The sequence below is a fragment of the Nipponia nippon genome, unplaced genomic scaffold (assembly GCF_047370975.1).
Source record: "Nipponia nippon isolate SJK-2023a ecotype South Korea unplaced genomic scaffold, ASM4737097v1 scaffold_2, whole genome shotgun sequence".
NCBI lineage: Eukaryota > Metazoa > Chordata > Aves > Pelecaniformes > Threskiornithidae > Nipponia > Nipponia nippon.
This window is the reverse complement of record NW_028262336.1, coordinates 51,854,083-51,874,248: the sequence shown is the minus strand read 5'-3', so window position 1 is coordinate 51,874,248 and position 20,166 is coordinate 51,854,083. Positions and strand designations below refer to the sequence as shown.

The following is a 20,166-nucleotide window of genomic DNA, read 5'->3' as shown; positions in this document are numbered from 1 at the left end:
CTTTTAAAAAACTATTAATCTAGGTAATACCAATCTCCACTAACAAAAGGAGACCCTCAATTAGCAGAAATAAATCTATCACAATGACAACTAAAGGTTTCTGTGATTTTCTACAGAAGTTTGCATTTCTACATTAAAAAAAAAATACTGAGAGGGAGGCTAGTTGTTTGTTCCTTATGAATCAGACTTGGAGGTAATCAAAAGGTAAGTACTTTCCTCTCCTCCCCATCATGTCTTCTGTAGCCGCTTTTATTTGGGATGTTTATCTGCAGAGAAAAAGGAAATCAAAAAGAGCGTTAATGAAATCGAGTATGGTCTTTCATAGCTCAGCCAAATTTCTAATGAATAGATTTCTCTGGGTCAAAGCCAAGATCTGTGTATTGTTTTGGACGGGTAAAAGCTTTACAGTTGTGTACCCGATTGCTGTACTGGCATCTGTGGGAGGGAAGAAACCTTAAATGTATGAGTGGGGATCATCTGGTTATTTATGGCATGGTAACAATGTGTATAAAGATATGATCCGACACATATGTCAAAGTAATTCCTGTTGACTGACTTCAGGGAAAATGCATTGTAAATCCAGCTACTCGGTGTGCTTGGGATTCTGATACAAAGGTAGCTGCTGTGGAGTTTTTTCTGGGGCTGTCAGACTATTTATTTTGCAGTCAGGCTGATTTTCTCTGGTTTTAATTCATTTAAGAAAAGTCATCTTTAGAAAAACAAACAAAAAACAACACTCCTTCTTTCCCTTCCTTTCCCTTTCCCAAAGCAACCCTCTGTATGTGGGAAATACCATGTTAATGTCTTAAATTAGCAGGATGCATCCAGAAACAGCATTTGTAGTTTCTTGAATTTTTCTTGTTTAATAAAGTTCATTTTACCACAAAGTACGTCATTGCTGAAACTGAATTTTTGTAAGAGGTTTCATCTTTACCAACTTTCCTACCACCAAATACTGAAACTGCTATTTTTAAAATGCTTTTAGAAGTGTTACGTCAGGTGTTTTTTTTTTAAATCCACAGCTATCAAAGTTTTCTTGATTTATTGTTATCATGGCCTTAGCAGCAATACGGAGGTATTGTAGGTACTCAGACAGGGATGAAAGTGGCCTTAACTGTTGCCGTGGATGCCTGTCTTGTTCTTCATTGTATGGTGATCAGTATGCACAAAGAGGCACAGGGATTTATTAATTATTCAGAACCAAGGCTGTTTATCTGGAAGAAGTATGTGTAAAGCTGTAGTGAAAGTGGTGCTTTCACTGCCTGCAGTCACCAGCCTTGGTAACTAAAGCCCTTACAGCTACCAGTGCTTCCAGTCTCCTGATCCTGTGGCAGAGAAACTCGAGCCCATTTTACAGATGAGGGATTGAGGAGAAAAGAGACCAAACGACTTCCCAGGGCAATACATGGCATGTGTGACAGAACTGGATGTTGGATACAGCTGATGTTGTCCTCATCGAGAATCTTAGCAGAAAGCGATCATGCTTTCCAAAGTGGATGAAATTTCCCCCCCACCCCGAGACTGCATGGTTTTCAGTATTTTGTTTCTTCGTGTTCTCTGTGAAGTGCAAACTGTAATAATAAAGACCAGAATACTTGAGGAAGATGTCTCCCAAATTAGCAAGCTGTGGTTTCTTATGGAAAACCAGCATCCGAGCCATTGATGAAATACAGCAGCCCAGGAGAATAAAAGGCTTACCAGGGTACGAAAGACCTCCATTTACATAAATATGCAGAGACATCTGTTACAGTCATGAGTGACCTGCTGGTTTAAATCATCAGCAGGGGAAACTTGTAGTTGATCAGCATTGCCTGCAGTAGCAGGTGCTACTTTAGGCAACAGGAATTACTGAAGAGGTTTTCGATGAACAAAGACCTTTCTGCTTGCCAAGAAGAGACATACGGGAAACTGAAACAAACGGCACACGCCTACGGTCTTTCATTTGTAATACGCAACAAGAGCATAGCGTGTGCTTCTGCATCCAAATCTTTACATGATTAGTTATAGGTATGGTGTGGCTGACAAAGCTGCAAAGTTTACGTCTGAGAAGTACTTACGGCTTTTCAAACCAAACTACTTAAGTCAGATTCCCAAACAGAAATGAATCATCACGATTTAATGGAAAATGTTCAAAACAAATTCATCATTTAAAAAACAATGTCTTTATTATCAGAGTATATGCCCAAAATAGTAATGTAAAACTGTCATCCTAAAGGTTACGATTACTTAAGTGAATAATTGAAGTTTAATTCTTGCTCACCATTAATCAGCAGAGACATTATGACATTATAACTTTATATAATGCCAGGATATTTGTATTCCTTGTTGGCACAAGGTATATGGCGTTCTCTCTCTTTTTTGGTCTCTCTCTCCTCCCCCTGCCCCGTAATAAAATTTGTAATCTTATCTTAAATTTACATTTGTTTCTATTTTATGGGAACTTTATTTAAGTTCTCTGTGTAACATGATTTTGTAGGGAAAGAATCTGTCTTTTCAGTGGATGAACTACCAGACAGAAAACTAGATTACAAATTTGGGGCTGCAAAAAGGTTATGATCTGTTGTGTTATACGTGACTGTAATTGCCAGCAGTTCTGGAAAGAAAATGCTCACACAATAAAAAGGAGTGTCTGAAGAACCTGTAGCAAAGCCACAGAAATAAAAGAGTTGGCATTTGCAAAGGCTTCCAAGATTTAAAATTCTCCCTCTGGCTCTCTCATATATGTTAAATACTGCTCTTTAATTATAATAAAAGGTACAGTACACCTTGAGTACTTGATTCACAATATTTAATGGGTGCCGCACATTGGGACATAACAGCTCTAATAACTATATGAGATCTTTAAATATCTTAATAATTCCCACCTCTATTTTGGTAACAAATTTCATACTAAATCGAGATAAAACAAAACCTGTTCTTTTCTTTCCCTTTGAACAGAGCGTGGATCACACTTCTCGTAAACCTCATCATATTGAGGTTGGGCTAAGATGAGCATAACCAGTGACGAAGTGAATTTCTTGGTGTATCGCTATCTCCAGGAATCGGGTAAATTTCCTGTCTTTCCTCACAACTTCAGGTCATAGATGAAATGGGAAAATTGGCTTTTTACATGGTGTTGCTTTAGGAATGTTGAGTTGAGTGTTTCAGACTGATAGACTGAATATTTCTTACACAAACCCATGTTCTTTGAAATCATAGTCTTGAACATAATAAAAGTGCAAACATACGCAGGTACAAAGTAAACATTGCAGTTAGGCAAAACAAGGAAATAAATAACATTATGTTAACAAATGTTTTTTGTCGAGTAATATCATCTCAGCCAAAGTCATTTTTGGCAGCATAGGCACAAAGCACGTGGATTTTGTATCTTTTTTCTTAGCTACTTGAAATAGTTCTGTCAAATACTTATTAAGTAAAGAGGGATTGTCTAAATTGGTTTTATATTATCTGTAAATGGAAATTCGGGTGCAAGCCTCTGATGTTTTAGAATTTCATAATTATGTATGTAAACTGGCTGCGCAAGTGTCAGTGTGGCTCTGTCTTAGTACCACTTCCACCTCTATCTGTTTTCATATCTGAAAATAATACCTTTACAGGGCTTTTCTTTTTAGAAGGAAAGCTTTGTCTTTCCTTCAAAAAAAAAAAATTTAAATTGAAACTTAAGTTTAAGGTCTATTTTGTTTTCGTAGTCTTGATTCCATTCTTTGACTGCAAGAAGTAGAAGTTCTCTTCACTAACAGGAAATGTTCTGTTAGTGCAGAGATGATAGGGGAGGTGAGAAACATTGGCAAAGGATTTATCGCCAGAATCCCAGTTTACTTGGTACTGGCCCTATGTTCTGGGTTGGTAAAAGTAGAATTGACTAAAAATATTTGGGGTTTCATATGCTGGAAAAAAAAAAAATTCTGTGAAAAATACATGTCTTCCTGTCAGAAGACTTGATGCCAGTTTTAGAATAAGTCCTCCAGACTTGAGAGATGTCTTGGACAGGGGACCAAAATCCCAGCAGGTAGAAGATACTGGGTTAGCCTGCTTCTGTTGGTCATTATAACTAGCATTCATTAGCTACATTATTTTGATTTGTTTCTTCTACTTCCAAGACTATTTCAATCCCAGGAATCCAAACCCCTATGCAAGGAATCTCCACTGAAATTGGGAAGAAGATTTATAATACTTTTTCAGGATTTGGTCTTTTAAAACAGTTCTTTGAGAGTCCAGTTGTGGCCTGTGTTAGTAGCTGTTTTCTCACATTGTATTCTTCTCTCTAATAACGGAGCTTATAAAAAAGTAGTCTAGTTCTGGCATGCAATCAGATGAAAGAAAAATAGGAACTATCATCTAACTAAAATTTCATCCAGACAAAGTTTATTTTTAAAAATAAGCTATTGGGCACCGCACTGGAAAGGTCTTTTGAACATTAGGGCGGTGTGCAGATGGACATAATCGAAGCCTAAAGAATCCTGAAATTGTTTTATGTTGTTATATTGTATTGTAGGAGATTCTACATAACAGTGTATTAATACAGCAACTTTTCCTGATGTGATAGAAGAAAACCAGCCTTTTTCATTCCTTTTGATAAATCAGTAGGTGGGTTAGTGTTGGGTAATGATTCAGAAGGAGGCTTTACAAAGTCAATCAAGAAAGGTGGTATCAGCCAAATGCCAGGAAAAAGTTCTTCTAGGTAACCCGTCTCCCACAAGCAAGCAGTCACTTTTGACATTTTAGGGAGAACTTCACATACAAGTTTTCATATTAATTGCAAGTTGTACTGCTCTTATCTTCTTATGTAACAGGCCAAATGTTTTTCTTACTTAATCCACACATACTAAAGGCATTCACAAAAACATTGTATTTCCACTGTTCTGTCATATTTTACCCATATAAGAGAGTAGAAGTTGAGGTTAAATATTTGAAGAAATACTCAAATATGCTTCGAACTGGGCATATTGAAATCTAGATGCTAGGTATTGATTTAGGAGATATAGCTGACAGTTTGCTAGTAATTCCATTCAGGAAATAAGAGCTACAACCAATCCTGAATCCACTAATCTATTTAAAAAGCTTCTTACATTTAGTTTGAATCTTCTTTCATACCATCATTGTTTTTTCCAAAGAAATTTTTATATCTCTATTTTCAGATAAAGTAGGGTAATAAGACAGAAATTGTTATACAGCATCTTGCCTTTCCACCTGCTAGTATAAATGCCATAAGATGTGACAGCAGACGAAAGATGTTTAATCAATAGCTTCAGAAATAATGCATGCCAAATTTAAGAGTGCTAGTGTTTAAATACAGTTTAAGTTCAAACCCCTACAGTTTAAGGAGTTTGCTGAAAACAAGGTTATTACATTGATTATTTATTAACATCAGTTGAACCCAAAGCTTCTAAAAATTATATCAAACAGAGCCATAAAGGTTGCTTACAAGACCGTACAAAAGTTCGATTTTTTTTTTCTCAGGTATCTGTCCTTTAATCTTATCTTGTAAAACTTCCACGCTTTCCCATAAAATGTAGGCAAATGGTAGGAGGAAATGACAAAAGGAAATACATATGGTGGAACAACTACATAAAAAGCAAACTGTCCCTATATTTCAAGCATTTTGCTGCTGCAAGGCACAGAAGCACTGGAGATTATTTGAAACATTATACCAAAGATACTGATGGGTGCTTTACACTTCATTGTGAAAGTGCTGGCAGGTCATTCTAGCAGAAGTTCAGCTCTTCAAAAATTCAAGTTAGAAGCAAAATTCAATAATTATATTTCCTCCTTAATTCTCTGTCAGACTAGAAAACTTGCACAGGAGAGTATTAATAGAGTTGAACTGTCTAAACCATTATTGTTGCTTTTTAACAAATCTTGGCATACCAAGGGGAGTTCCAGTGAACTGGAAAAAGCAAATGTTGTGCCAGAATTTTTAAAGGTTAAACAAGATGATCCAGGTAACTATAGGTCAAGCAAAATCATTGGAAGGTTGAAACCTCCAACAAAAAATGAAGAGATGACATCATGCCTAATGCCAGCCAGCAAGTTTTTATGGATAATAGATCTTGTCAAGCAAACTTGATACTGCTTTTTCCAAGATAACAAATGAAGTTGACAGAGATAGCTGTGCTGACAATAATACACTTAGAGTACTTTATGACATTTACTTAGTCTTGTCAACACTATGGTTAAAAACAAAATGAAATAACAGTGCCTAAAATCAGTGTAATCCAGGGTTACCAAATGGATTAAAAACAGGCTAACAGAAACATCTTGAAAAGTGATTAGAGTTGGGGAATATTCATCTCAAAGGTTGCTTCTGGTGGGAACTCACAGGAATCTGTTCTTGGCGTAGTACTGCTCAATAGCTTTATCAGTTATCTGGAAGGAAGTATAAAAAGATTCTCAAGTACATTTGCAGATGGAATGAAACGGTAAGTTGTGGCACTTGATGAGTTATACTGACTGATCATGCAGTTTAACAGAAAAAATACAGCCAGGGAGACTGCTTTGAGATGCCTGCTGCTGGAGAAGCAGGCTGGAGAAGATGCCTGGTCCAGGGGCAGTGCAGTCAAATCCATCTAGTACAAGACAGGACTTGGACAAGTTAAGGCTCTAATTGCTTAGCTGCATTAAAATAAGTGAATAATTGCCTCTTCACATAGGTGACTGTCTCAGGGCTTATCTATGTGCAGAAAAAAAAAAGCAGTCAGGCATAATTTCCATTTAGGCTCCATGGGTATAGGATGGTATAGGAATTCCACCACTAAGGTGGCGAGGCGTTGTCACTTCTGCTGGAGGACCATGAATGCCCCCCTTCTTGAGGTATAAAGAAATCAAGTGTTTAATTTCAGTTTAAGATTGTTACTTCCTATCCAAAAGCCAAGTCTCACAGTGTTCAATTTGCTCCTTTTTGAATATGAGCTTTTTGGTGCACTGTTTAAAGTGGCCCAATTCTTAAAAGTGCTGACTACTTCTAAGCTTTGTTCATCTCAGAAGCCAAAACTTTTAAAATTCAGGTTATATTTATTTGTAGGTGTCTTGATTTAAAGACTACCTTTAAGTGAAAATGTTGGCCTCAGTTACAAAAATCAGGCTTGGGTTATGTCTACACTACGAGTGTACTACCACTGTGGAGACAGGAGCACACAAAATACTCCTGCGGTAGACGTAGTTATACCAGCAAAGCAGGTGCATTGACAAAAGTGCAACAAGCTTTACCAAAGAAGCCACAGTTCTGGCATCCAAATTTTGTTGATTCAGTTTTGTGCCTCTTCAAACTCCTGAGAAGCATACTTTTGCTAGCAGCCATCTTCACTGCTGACATAGTCCTATTTGTTTTCTTCAGAGTGAAGAGTTGTGTTTCTACAAAACTGTATAGAATTCAGAATAGAGAGTTTTCCTGGTTTGCTTTGTCTGCCCAAAAGAGAAACAGATAATTATTTGTCTTTTGGAATGAAGGTCAGAGCAGTACAACGCAATGGGAGTAATAAGGATTCCAAGGAAAATTGAAGGGGGGGGGAGGATGGCAAAACCAAGGGAAATCAAATCTCTCATATACCTTTTAATCTAAAATGTGCTGCCATCTGTTCTGAGTGACAAATCCTATCATAGGTCCAAATGCTACAATAAATTACCTTCCCTACCCAGCCCAACATGTCAATTCAGTTATTTTTCAAATTTGGTATTTTTGATGCATTGATCAATTTAATCATGTTCCTTTTCTAGCACTTACATGCATGTTGCAGTATAGAATCCTTATCTGAAAATCAGCTCCCCAGCAGTCTGCAGCTCATACTGCTCTCTAGTAGGGCATTTATTGTAGTGGATGTCTGGCAATAACTTGTTAGAGTTAAGGTTGTGTAACCGTTTCCATTTTCGTTCATACTTTTACAATTCAGTTTGAATTTTTCCATGTTTTATGACATACACTTAATAAACTATTCCTCAGTGTACAATCCATACCATGTCCAAGACAATAAAAACACTAGCTGGATGCTTTTGCTAAAAAGATGTCAGTGAAATTTTTAGCTGCTGACTTGGGACAATTTACCATTATACTTTAGAACTGTCATTTGTTTTCTTCCCAACCATACAAATTAAGGCAGCTAATAACGTAGTTGTTTTCCATCTGCAGATTCAGGATGACAGCAGCGTGTTGGTCTGTTTGGTTCATGGTTGACAGATTTTCCTTGTTTTGCTAAAAGATAAGATTTTCTCTCACATTTTAAGCATAGGCTCAAGGGCACATAGAGCATGAAGTGTCATAGAATCATAGAATCATTAAGGTTGGAAAAGACCCTTAAGATCATCGAGTCCAACCGTTAACCTATCACTGCCAAGTCCACCACTAAACCATGTCCTCAAGCACCACGTCTACCCATCTTTTAAATACCTCCAGGGATGGAGACTCAAGTGTTTCTGTGAATCACAGCACAAAATCCTTTGTAGCGTTAGGCATGTGCAAACATGGGCCTTTCCTGTTAACCACATCCAGGGCATCTTACTCTCATGCTGCCTTTGGAAATTATGAGATAATCCAAAATATGGGTATTCTGTAGCTTCTGGGATTTCATCGTTGTGATGTTGTCCAACTAGATACTGGTTGTTGGAATAGAACTAAGTTACAATTCTTCCAATGCCATTTACAGTTTTTTGAAAAGGAAGCAACAAAATTTGAAGGAAAATATCTTCTTTATGACTCATTCTCTTTTTTAACAAAGGAATTTTATACAAAATGTAAATACTGCAGTTTGCTTGGGTAAGTTCTCAGGCAGTAGGGAACGACTGAAGATCAATATCCTGTTCTTTTGAATTTGTGCCTTATGCAATGGTCTTTACTTACATAAGCCTATGTAATTTTTCTCTGAAGTCCGTATTTTTTCTGCATGTTCATTTAGAGTATTTTGAACAGCTGTGTATGGCACAGAGTTCCTGAGTCACAGATGAGAAAAGTGTATGTTGAAAATAATTCAGATTAAGCATGGCATAAAATATTGGCATATATAGGTCAGCTAAATTTGCTTCAAAGCTAACTGTTTCCTTTGTGTAGGAAGGCTGCTTGCTGCTAGGTAGAAGGGGAATTTACAGTGCATGGGTTTTGCTTAAATTATTCAAGAATAATTCATTAGAAGAATAAATCACTTGGTCAATAAAGGCACTTGTCCAGTGTGGCAGTAAAAACAATAGTGTGCACTGATAGTAGAGTCAGCAGATAATGATTTTTCTTTTGCTTTTTTTATGTTTTCTTCCAGTTTGGCTCACTAGGATCATTGGAGAGTTCAGGCTGGATGTTATCTCAGGAGATGACAGAATCAGAGAATAGCTCAGGTTGGCAGGGACCTCTGGAGATCATCTAGTCCAACTCCCCTGCTCACAGCAGGGTCAGCTGCAGCAGGTTGCTCAAGGGCTGTGTCCAGTTGGGTTTTGAATATCTCCCAAGGATGGAGAGTCCACAGCCTCCCTGGGCAGCCTGTTCCAATACGCGACCACTTTCACATCAAAAAAGGGGTTTTATTTTGTGTCAGTGGCATTTCATGTGTGTTTCGGTTTGTGTCTGTTGCCCCTTGTCCTGTCACTGGGCACTGCTGAGAAGAGCCTGGCTTTGTCCTCTGTGCACCCCCCTCGGGTATTTATGCACATGGATAAGGTCCCCCGTGAGCCTTGTCTTCCTCGGGCTGAGCAGTCCAGCGCTCTCAGCCTCTCCCCGTGTGCTGGATGCTCCAGTCTAGTGATCATCTTCATGGTCTTTTCACTGGACTCACTCCAGTATGTCCCTGTCTCTCTTGTACTGGGAAGCCCAGAACTGGACTCCATTGACCCGCTGGCAATGCTTTTTGTAGCGCAGCTCAGGATGCTGTTGGCTTTCCTTGCTGCAAGGGCACGTTGCTGGCTCATGTTCAACCAGTCCAGCCTCCTGCTGAAAACTGGAGAGCCTCAAAGATCTTTTGGAGAACCTGTATGTAAAGGTGCTGTTAAACACAGTAGTCACTGGAATGCCCTTGAAGCTCTGTATGCTCCAGCAGTAAGGATGGAGACTTTGTGTTTGCTGAGGGAAAAATACATCGTTGAAATGACATCCTGTCAGCCAAAGATAAAACACACATTTTAGTGTTGTTTCAGTAACAATCTATGGCTGCACTATTTGTGTCTATATACGTGTTACCACTGGTTCTTGGGCCGCATGTATTCTGCCTGCGGTATATAGTAACTGTACTTCATAGACCAAACTCAGCTGCACTGATACAAAGATGCTTGTGTATTTGCTTAGCATCTATTTGCGCAGTTACTTTTGTGCTAGTGTAACTGGGTGCTGAACAGGTGTTACTGAGTAAATAAGACAACACACTTTTTAAGGAAATATGTAAAAACTGGGTGTTTAAACCTGGCTTTAAAATTTTTGTTCTTCAATATTCCTGTTTGAAAGTGCGGTTAATACTGTGTATGGTACCTCACAGCAGATGGTAAAAGGCTTTAGTCCTAAAATATATTGAAATCCTGTGAGGAAAGACTATTACAGGTGTGCTGGGACACTATTGAACATTATTTTTGTATTATTTCAAAGTACTATTTGTGAATTTATAAGTGAATATATATATGTAAATGCAGTATGAACGAGATGCTTATTCAGGAGCTGATGTTAAGACTGAAGGGAGTGTTTCCTTCACCTTTTCAGCTGTACAATGGCTAGGCTTTGGAGCAATACAAAATCCATTTTTAATTCTCGTGGTTTAGCACAGATCTGATTTGTGGGCATGCAGCCCTATTTATATGATGTGTTATCCTCTTTAGGGCCAGCCTACTCAATTGAAATAAAATGACTTAAGCTTATGATCCAAATCTCTGATATACTGGAACTTGGATAGAGAGCCAACATTTGTGACCTTTCATGAATTATTTGAGATAAATAAAGCCACAGTGTTGTTCTAAGAGTGGAATATGTGTTAAAGTGACCCTTGGATAGGAACACTGGAGAAATTTGACAAAAAAAAAAAAAAAAGTTTTGGTTTAAATAAAAGAGTTTCCTAAAAGTCACCCCAGAATGAACATTCCTATCTAATGAGAAACCATCTGTAACTATATATATTGCATATAATGTAACATAATATATATAACCCCCTAGCATAACATGTATGTAGTAAAAATAGTGTACTATCAAAAGGGTTTATAAGGCGTTTTATGTGCCTCCTTCTTTTTCTTAATCTCTCCCCTACTTTCTATATTTCTTTTAAACTAGGGAGGAAGTGACTGCATGATTCCAGAAACAGTGAGACTGACTCTGAATTTGAAATTATACTTCATAGTTGGAGGATGGATGGCTGCTGAAAAGACAAATCCATTTCTCAAATAAGAACTGTATTATTATGCACAGTTTCTCTCTCTGCTAGTAATCACGTATTCTCTTTACAAATACTAAGTACATTTTAAGAAAATCAGGGTGAGCATTAGAAGAGAACAAGCTTTATTGGGCTGCAGTTCCAAACCCATTTTTTTTAAACTTATCAAACCTATAGATCTTGGGAAGGATGAAGCTGATACGTTAAAGGTAAATACTTTTCCCAGCTTCCTTTAAAGATAAGCACATTGGTTTCTAAGCCAACAGCACCTCTGAACTGTGTGAAACAATGCATGAGTCAAAACCACATTGTGTGTTTTTTTCGTAGAGCAGTGAATGCGTACTAGCAGTATTTGATGGTCAGCTTCCCAAAATCCAAATTCCATAATGGAGAGGAAAACATATTTTTACAGTTGCAGAAATTATTGGTTTTGTCATACTTTGTTCTGGTTATATTTTCAAAAGAACGTAATAAGCTGTATGAGGGCCATTTTTATGTGCGTTTATATGCACAGACTGAGAGTTCTGTGACCAGATATCTACTCTATATACATATGTATAAAGGATAGCTGCAAATGTTTTGTGCTGCAGTTCAAGAGGTCCTTTTGAAAACTTCTTTCTGTGTCTGTTACCCCTGTTGCATAACAGCAGCAATATAAATGCCATGTAAGAAGAGCAATATTTGCTGCAGAATTTTTTAAGTTCCTGTGAAGGAAGAAAAATACACTGAGTATCTTGTACTTTTGCCATTTGCAAAACCCTGCTTACTTGGTATTTCCTTCTAGGTCTCTTCACAGTTTTCTAAACTTGGCTATTTTAATTTTTCTTTGGCCTGAAAGTTGCTGTACAGCGTTGGATCTCAGACACTGAGCAAACATGGTGATTTTTAAGCTACACAAACATAGACAATTACACCTTCACAAATTTATTCCATAGCACGGATTTTGGTTCTGATCACTTCATGTCCTGTTTTTTAAAGCTTGCATAAATGCAGTATTATAGGAGTATTAAGAAAATAGTAGGTTGAGTGGAAGGCAGGTATCTATAGGTCAAGATAGCTTTGTTAGTAAAACCAGTGAAGTGCTACACATTTATCAATTTACTGCTTTTCTTTATGATTCTCCAGGCCCAGTGAAAGAAGCTGTATCGTGCAGCTTTGCAAGTTTTGCTAATAACCTGCCCACTGGGGACTTTCTGCCTGCACAGCTGTGGCAGTTACAAATTGCCCCTCCTCACACCTAACCAGCATAGCTGTATTAGGACTCCATTTGTAGCCACCATCAGCAGAAACCATCCTGGTGTTGAAGTTCCTGAATGCCCACTGAGCATCAGCTGTGGTGTCCTACTTGCCACCGCTTATAGGTGTATATTAGAACTGATAGAAGAATGTAGCTTATGGGAAAAAAAAAAAAGGAAGTATGTATGAGTGTGAAAGTCTCTTCTATAAATGTGATCCTTAAAATGATGCACGTCTCTTTGGATGTTTGGCTGCACGGACAGGGCTAAAAGACAACAGCATCCCATTAATTTAGAAGGAAAAGATTCTTTTTTTTTTTTTTAGCATCGTGGCCCTTGTAAATTATTTCAAACCTTGCCCGTAGTTGCATTAAATTGCTAAATCTGTGTTGACACTTGTTCACAATTGTCAGTCTAATTTACACAGAGTGAGTGAAAAAGGGTATTATTTCAGACCTTGTTTTCAAAAGATTTTTTTTAAGTTCCTCTTTCCATTGCTCGTGTTCTGTTTTCCGTCTGTATCGTATTTCTCTTTTTGTTAATTTGCGTCCCTCAGAAAGGCTTAAACAGTGAGTGCCAAGTACTGCTCATCAAAAGATCATTTCCAAGTTGTATTAATCTTTTCCAACATATTTTTCTGCATGAAAAAGAAAAAAAACCTGCCAAAAAATTCTTTGGCACATAACAAAATAATTTTGGGTAGCAGACATTTACTCTGAATTCTTGGCAGAAGGTGAACAGGTCAGATATCCAAGAAAAAAGGGTGTAAAATTTAATATTGGTGAATAATCGCTTCTACAAAACTTCGGGTAACCAGGCACGCTATAATTTTGGCAACTGACACAAGCTACAGCTAGGGATCCTTTCTTTATATTTCCCAGGGACTGTGAAAGAGCTTGTAATACAGGACACATTTCCCAGGGTTCTGGAAATAATTTTAATCGTTCAACAATCCTAATCTTGAAACAAATGTACCAGCCCTATTGTTCAGCTGATTTTTCTAAAAATATACTTCAACTGCAGTTCTTATTTTAAATTGCTAATGTGTGTCCTTGTTAAGCCCTTTATGTAATTGTGAAGGTAAGTCTTCAAAAATAAGCAGACACTGCCAAAACCAGAGAGGCACTCTAGGATGTATTACCGAGAAAGAAAAAGCTCCGCTAGGAGAAGAACCTCAGTCTGCTGTGAATAATAAACAAGATGTGGTGTAGGATTTTTGCCTTTTTTTTAACTGTTTGTAGAATCTTACCAGTGGCTTGAGGCACCAGACTCTTTATTAACTGCAACTGAATGTGTTTCAGAGAAACCGGTGTTCTTTTTGTGAAACTTCTGCACATGTACGCTAGGGTTTTATGGCCATATATTTATGGGCACATAATTACATTTAGACAGAAATGTAAGGAGAAGCAAGGATAGAGATCCATGTTACATTCTCAGTTCTCACGCAGTGCATCACACAGAAGGGGAAATACTAGGCTCTAAAATGGCAGCTGCGGTCAAGTACAGTGAAGAACATCGTTGTATTCTCTTGGGCAACGGGCAAGAAATTATGTCATTTACCTCAGGAGCTAGATTAGCGTGTGTTAGGCCCAGGATCGATAAAATACAGTTGTTCTAAGCTAAAACTGTTTGCTTCTGGTTTTGCAGCCGGAAATCGCGTTCAAATATGCCCTTAGTGGTATGTGTCCCTTGCTTCTCTATACTGGTAAATCTAGACCTACAGAAGTCTTGATTTAGTGTTAACTGTGGTGTTTGTACTTCATTAGTATTTGGAAGAAATTATTTTGTTAACGGTCCTAGTTCACTCTTCTTTAGTGGATTTTTTTTTAAACTGCAGTGGTGGGGCTTTAATTTATTTCAGATCACTACATTGCACTACTCTTCCCTTCTTGCCTTCCTGCTTAGATGGCACCCTCAAGACCCAGACGTCAAACTTGGGGAGATGTTTTTCCACTGGTTGCATCTGGTTTCTTTGGCAAGCAGCTGTGCGGGCAGCTTTGGAGTTACTTGGGTTTGGTAACACGGTAAAGCAGCTGATGGGACTCTGCGGGGACATCTTCTCCTCCTGCGTGTGATTTTCTTTTGTCTCATTACGCTGTAGAATATTTCTACTTGTTGTGTCTAAATCTCCCAGGATTTTTGCCCATATACCCATTTATGCTCATAAAGATGACTTCCTTTACCCCCTCACAACCATCTTTTTTTCCCCGCAGCCAGCACAGCTGTAGTCAGTTCCTATGTGCCTTTCATTCTTGCATGAATTTTACATCAGTCGAAGTCTCAGCAGTAGTGCCAGGTACAATACTACCTTAAGAAAACAGGCACTCATGCAGCCAGAAAACTTGAGATTGCCAGTGGATCCCATTATAGCAGTTGCAGGTTGGTTCTACCGAGCCAGAAGTTTTAATCATTTCTAAAACCGTGCTCATTTTTGTGTCCTGTACCCGCCAAATACTTCCGAAGAGAACAGCACGTTACTTCAGAGATGAGGATTGGAAGAGCTAGTATCGTGGATTTCCAAAAAGACAACACAATGTCAGAGGAATCAATGAAATAAGAAGTGTTGATTATTTCCACCTGGCGATGGCTAAATTGTTACAGAAAAAGAAGGGGTTGTCAGATAGTTTATGCCTCCTCGTTTTTTTTTTTTTTTCTCTCTTTCTATTGAGATAATAACATTACTAATTTAGTGATTTCTGGAGATTGAACCTAAGATCCCTGGATTTAAAAACCTCAATCCAGACTGCTTCAGTTCAAGAAATAGGAAAATTTATTAAAGGAAATGACACAGAACTCCATATGAAATCTTACTATTTTCCAGGACAGAGGGCCACTCTGGGCATTAGGTATACAAAGATTTGTAGGAATGGGTTGTTACTTGTACTCAGTGTTGGGATAGAGGCTGTTCATCATAAAGATGCCTGAGATGTGTGTGAAAGGCAATTTGATGTTCGTAATTCTTTATTCTTTGTTTCATTCTACAGTAACAAATGTTTCAGTGAAGAATCTTAGAGTATGAATAATTAAACTGAGTAATTTGCAAATAACTTAAGACACATCTTTTTTTTTTTTTTTTTTTTAAATTATTTGAACAGTACACTAGTTAGATTTACCAGAGAAAACTTAAATCCAGTTAAGTTTGTTTCCACAAACAGAAAACTTTCTCAGTATTCAACGGGTCACTTAACTGTTGCTAATCAGGGCATCCCCGGGGTAACTCCTGAGTAACCGGGGAAGACTGAAACACTTCAGAAGTCGTTGCTTCCACAGACCCCTCTTTGTCTTTCCCCTCACCTGTACCAACGCAGCAGTAGGTGCTGTAGCTGTTACAATTTAAGACTGCGATTTAAACAAGACTGCTTTTTACGGTGCGAAAGAGATCGGAAAATGAAAGGAGTACTTAACGTCAGTTAGCTGGATCTGTGATTGCCAGATGAGCTAGCGTGGGGAATACTCGGCAGCGCCCCAGTCGTGTGCCTAAAAGGAAGAATCCTTCACTCCCAGAAGAGGTGAGACGTATCTCTGGAGAAGACAAGGCATTCCCCGGGCTGCATGGCTGCCCAGGGCCCCCACCCACGCCTGCATTTGACAGGCACTTCTGCTGTGAGCCAGGCATATTGCAATTAAAATTGCGTAGCCTGCAGATCAAACGAGCGCACAAAGAGCAGCATTATGTTCATAAAATAAAACCTAGTCATATTATGATCGATGACGAATCTTGTTTTAAGGGGAGGCCAGTTTTAACTGAAAAAGGAGCAGCCAAGGGAAAAAAATCTCAATCATCATCTCCATTTTTGCAGTTACAGCAAAATCTATCAGTGAAATTTTGCAAAACACAGCCCTACATATGCATTTTTTTGGCACTGCCTAGGGCAAGAATTCCCAAATGGCTGTGTATGTACCACTGAGAGTATATACAGACACCTCAGTGTGGGAAAAGATACAGCACAAAACCAGGACCTGTTACCACTGTCAGTACAAAAAAAGTGCAGGCATCTCTCAATGAGGAATTTCATTCAGTTTTCAAGTCAAAAACACTTGCGTAACAATTTTTGGGTTGGGGAGCGTCGTTCAAGTAATTTTTTCTGCGTTTGTTATATCCTCTATGCTTTTATGCTCTGTAAAATCTTTTAACACCAACTATTCCACAGTTGATAGGTCGCCTCCCTTTAAGGTGATCATACCAAGTTCTGCACTGTTCATTTGGATATTTTTTTTCATGTATGATAATGTATTTACTGATTGTACATAGTTTGACGGTTTATGTTTTCCCATCTTTTTTGAGGTAGAAAAAACCTGGAAGCCATTCTCTCAAGTCTGCTGAAAGGTGCTGTTTAGGGCACTGGTCATGGCATGGCACAAGTGACAGTCTGGTTCACTGGTACAAAACCGGTTCAGTGTGTGGCCATGCTCTCCCCCCTTCTGCCTTTTGTGTTCATGTCTTTAACCTTAAAAGCTCATGGTCTCATTGCATGTGTCCTCGAAGGGTTTAGTACATTAAGATTTCATTTATTGGTGCTATTTGAATAGAAGTTATTGTTTTACAGAGTGATTATTACCGTCACTGAAATGACAGAATTTATAAGAAATAATGCATATGGACACAGATTTGCAACTTTCACTCATTTCACTGCTACTACAGCATCTTCAGTTTGGGTCTATTGTAGTTTTATGTCATCCTTACCACATCCTTTCTTCAGATCCCCACTTGCAGAGCACCTTCTGTCTCCGCTCTCGCTCCCCAACTGCGTTGGCAGCCTGCAGAGAGTCACTGGCGGGGGGGAGGGTGCTCGTGTCTTGGCGTTGCGTTCCCCAGTGTGGTTTCATGAACTTCAGAAGGATGGCCAAGTTAACATTTGTAACACAAACTAACATTTAAAAAAACTTGCCTTTGTTTAATAGAAATAACCTTTTTGTAGGGCTGAACTGTAGAGCTGCAACATTGCTATATAATTTAGTGTACTCAGACGCAGAGCCCCAAGGAGAACTGATGACATCTGGTAACTATAAAAACAAAGCTCAAGTGATTTTTCAGCATTACCAGAAACCTGACGTGGGTACAGCTTCATTCAGGGTTTTGTTAACTGTGTGTGTTACTTTTAAAACCAGCCGACTTTCATAGGAGCTTTATATAAATGCTACGGTAGTACAAGAAATCAGGAGGTAATTAGCTGTCGGTCGGTGCTCTGGTTGAGTTGTTTCTGTTGTGTTTGTTTTTCTTTAAATTGCAATTGTATGTGAGGATTTTTCCAAGCGGGGTGAGGAACACGGTGTCCAGCAGCACCCACTTAAGCAGTTTCACTCTGTTGATTTTCAGTATTCAGATCTTATCAGGTAAGATTTTAGGAAAGTTTGTTACAACTGCTGGAGATGTGTGAGTGAGATCGCTCTTCAGTGACAAAGTAGCCAGGAGGTTTGTGTTTTGTCATCTAACAGGTGCTTTGGTAGTAGTTTCTTAGCATCGAGAGAAACGGTAAAATAACAAGATTCACTGCAATAGCACAAGTGGGCTTTGTGCTGAGTGGTTCCTTCTCTCAGGCGCAGCCAGGTGAGAGGTGTTGCTCTTTGTGGATGTGGCAGCTCAGTACTGGACAACGAGGTTAGCTGTGTGCCACAGTCATCTGTCTGCTGGCAAAGATGGGGCTTGGTATATGCCAGCAGCCAACTAAAAAGTCTGCAGGTTACCAAATGCAATAATGAGAGGTACAAAGTCATAGTTAAAATTAAGCCTACTGTAGATCCACAGTAATGATTTTCTGCTTTTTTACATTTTCTGTCAGTGTTTGGTGGTTGCCATTTTTATGCCATCCACCTTTTGATTTAATCGGAGACCATGTTACAGTTTTCTGAGCTGCTGACTCACGAACTAGCTGCTGGCTTTTTTAGCAGTCAACTTCAGTGCTTCTGGACAACAGCATAATTATCTCATTCTTCTCCACTCTGAAGTAGATACGCTGATCTATCCATGATGCATTTTAAAGTCCATTCCTTTTCAAGAAGGTATTGTTGTTGTTGTGGTTGACGATTAACTTAAATACACATAAATATAAATTAAGTGGGATCTGATTCTCTAATTCTAGTCAGTTGCATGACATGTTTTTATATATACGTAGAGATTTCAGTATTCAATGATCAAGCCCTAGATCTCTGAGACACAGGCTGTGTATGCTCAGTGCTTGATTTCTTCCTCATTGTGGTGCCCAGTAATGTGCTTAGGTGTCCTACAAAACTAATAACAAGGGAAAAACACTGCCCTGCAGATCTTACAGTCTATTTTGGATGCGGCAGGAGGTCCAGCAGCTCATAAACTAGACCAGGACATAAAGAGCAATAGAGGATAAGAATTGGACCAGGGATTAGATAAATGATACTGCAGTTTTTCAGGTGGTTTTTGCTGTGCTCTATTTTTATGCCTTGTAATCCTACGTAATTCTGCTCATAGGTGGACCTGCTACTTCCTAAAAAGTATCCAAAGCATCCCAAGCATCCCACAAAACCGGGGGAGTGCCATGAAGGGAAGGTAGAGTCTGGAAAGGAGAGGATAGAGGCTGTTACCAGGAAGAGGAGAAAAAGAGTGGCAAAATAAAATGTGTAGGGGGAGAGAATCACAGAGAAATACATACCTCGGTTTCACATGTGGGAGGCATTCTGTTTCTCAGCTTGTTTTTGCTATCTATCTACAATCATAATTGAGCTAGCTGCAAAAAGGATCTTGAAAACAATTTGAGTGAGAGAGAGAAAGCATTACTGTGGAGCGAGCCCAAAATCCCGTCCTCCAGCCCACACACAATTGGACATTGCAGTGATATGGGGGAAATCCCTTAACGGACAAAACTATAAATGAAACTACTGTTGACAAGGGGAAGAGGCACAGCTATATTTAGCGGAAGTATTTTTATTTAAGAGCTGCTTTCTTTTTCTTTTTTTTCTCTTTTCTCTTCTTTCTTGTCTAGTCGGTGGAGACTGCGAGGGCTCTTCCTGTTTGAGACAGTGCATGGGTGGTTTCCCCAAGGCTTTTAATGTTAGATTAATGCTCTGGAGGCAGTGTGGTGATAAATGGGTTCCTACGGTTATATCTACATCCTGTTCCCCCCCCCCCCGCCTCCCGCATCTGCCCCTACGTGCGCTCGCTCTGCAGCACTCGCCTTCCTCCCCAGCAACAGTTTTCAGCAGCTTCAGCCAGCGTTTAAGGCACAGCTCTTTCTTTAAAATGTCCCCAGCAAAATTCTTTAATTTTCAGTGCCGTCCCCTTCGTTATCCCTTATTTCTAGGACAATGACAAAAATGAAATGGGGAAGAGAAAGACTTGTGGTTGAAGGACAGGCCGCTGCACTGGCTTGTTGACTGCTGTTTGGCAGATCCCAATTAATTACTTTTGCTATTACTGTTCACTTTCAGATGATAGGTTTACGGGAGCAGCCTTTCTGTTTTTTCACGTTTTAATGGCAATGCTCTGCACGTTGTTTTGTACTCAGCAATAAATGAGCAGAGGATTTGAAATCTCCTCCCTGGTATAAGGGAATGGCTCCCCTGTGTCCGCTGCATCTATGGCTTGATTTTATACAACTTGCACATTGATAGGGATTTAAGTATTTATCTTCAGAAAACAC

The 20,166-nt window shown here is 38.9% G+C and overlaps 1 protein-coding gene across 12 annotated transcripts in view; it reads left to right on the top strand.

Moving 5' to 3' along the window:
• The window catches only part of TBL1X (transducin beta like 1 X-linked), a 206,457-nt gene that overhangs the window by 147,157 nt on the left and 39,134 nt on the right, over window positions 1-20,166 (top strand). For 10 of the 12 annotated variants that reach the window (XM_087759162.1, XM_087759163.1, XM_087759164.1 and 7 more), the window contains one exon: window positions 2,938-3,045. The exons of 1 other annotated variant lie outside the window; for it this stretch is intronic. In XM_087759162.1, coding sequence (XP_087615288.1) covers window positions 2,988-3,045 — 58 coding nt within the window. In that variant the 5' untranslated portion in view covers window positions 2,938-2,987. Of the gene's footprint in view, window positions 1-2,937; window positions 3,046-14,461; window positions 14,581-20,166 lie in introns of those variants that run through there. One more of the 12 variants, XM_087759171.1, reaches the window with a different exon arrangement.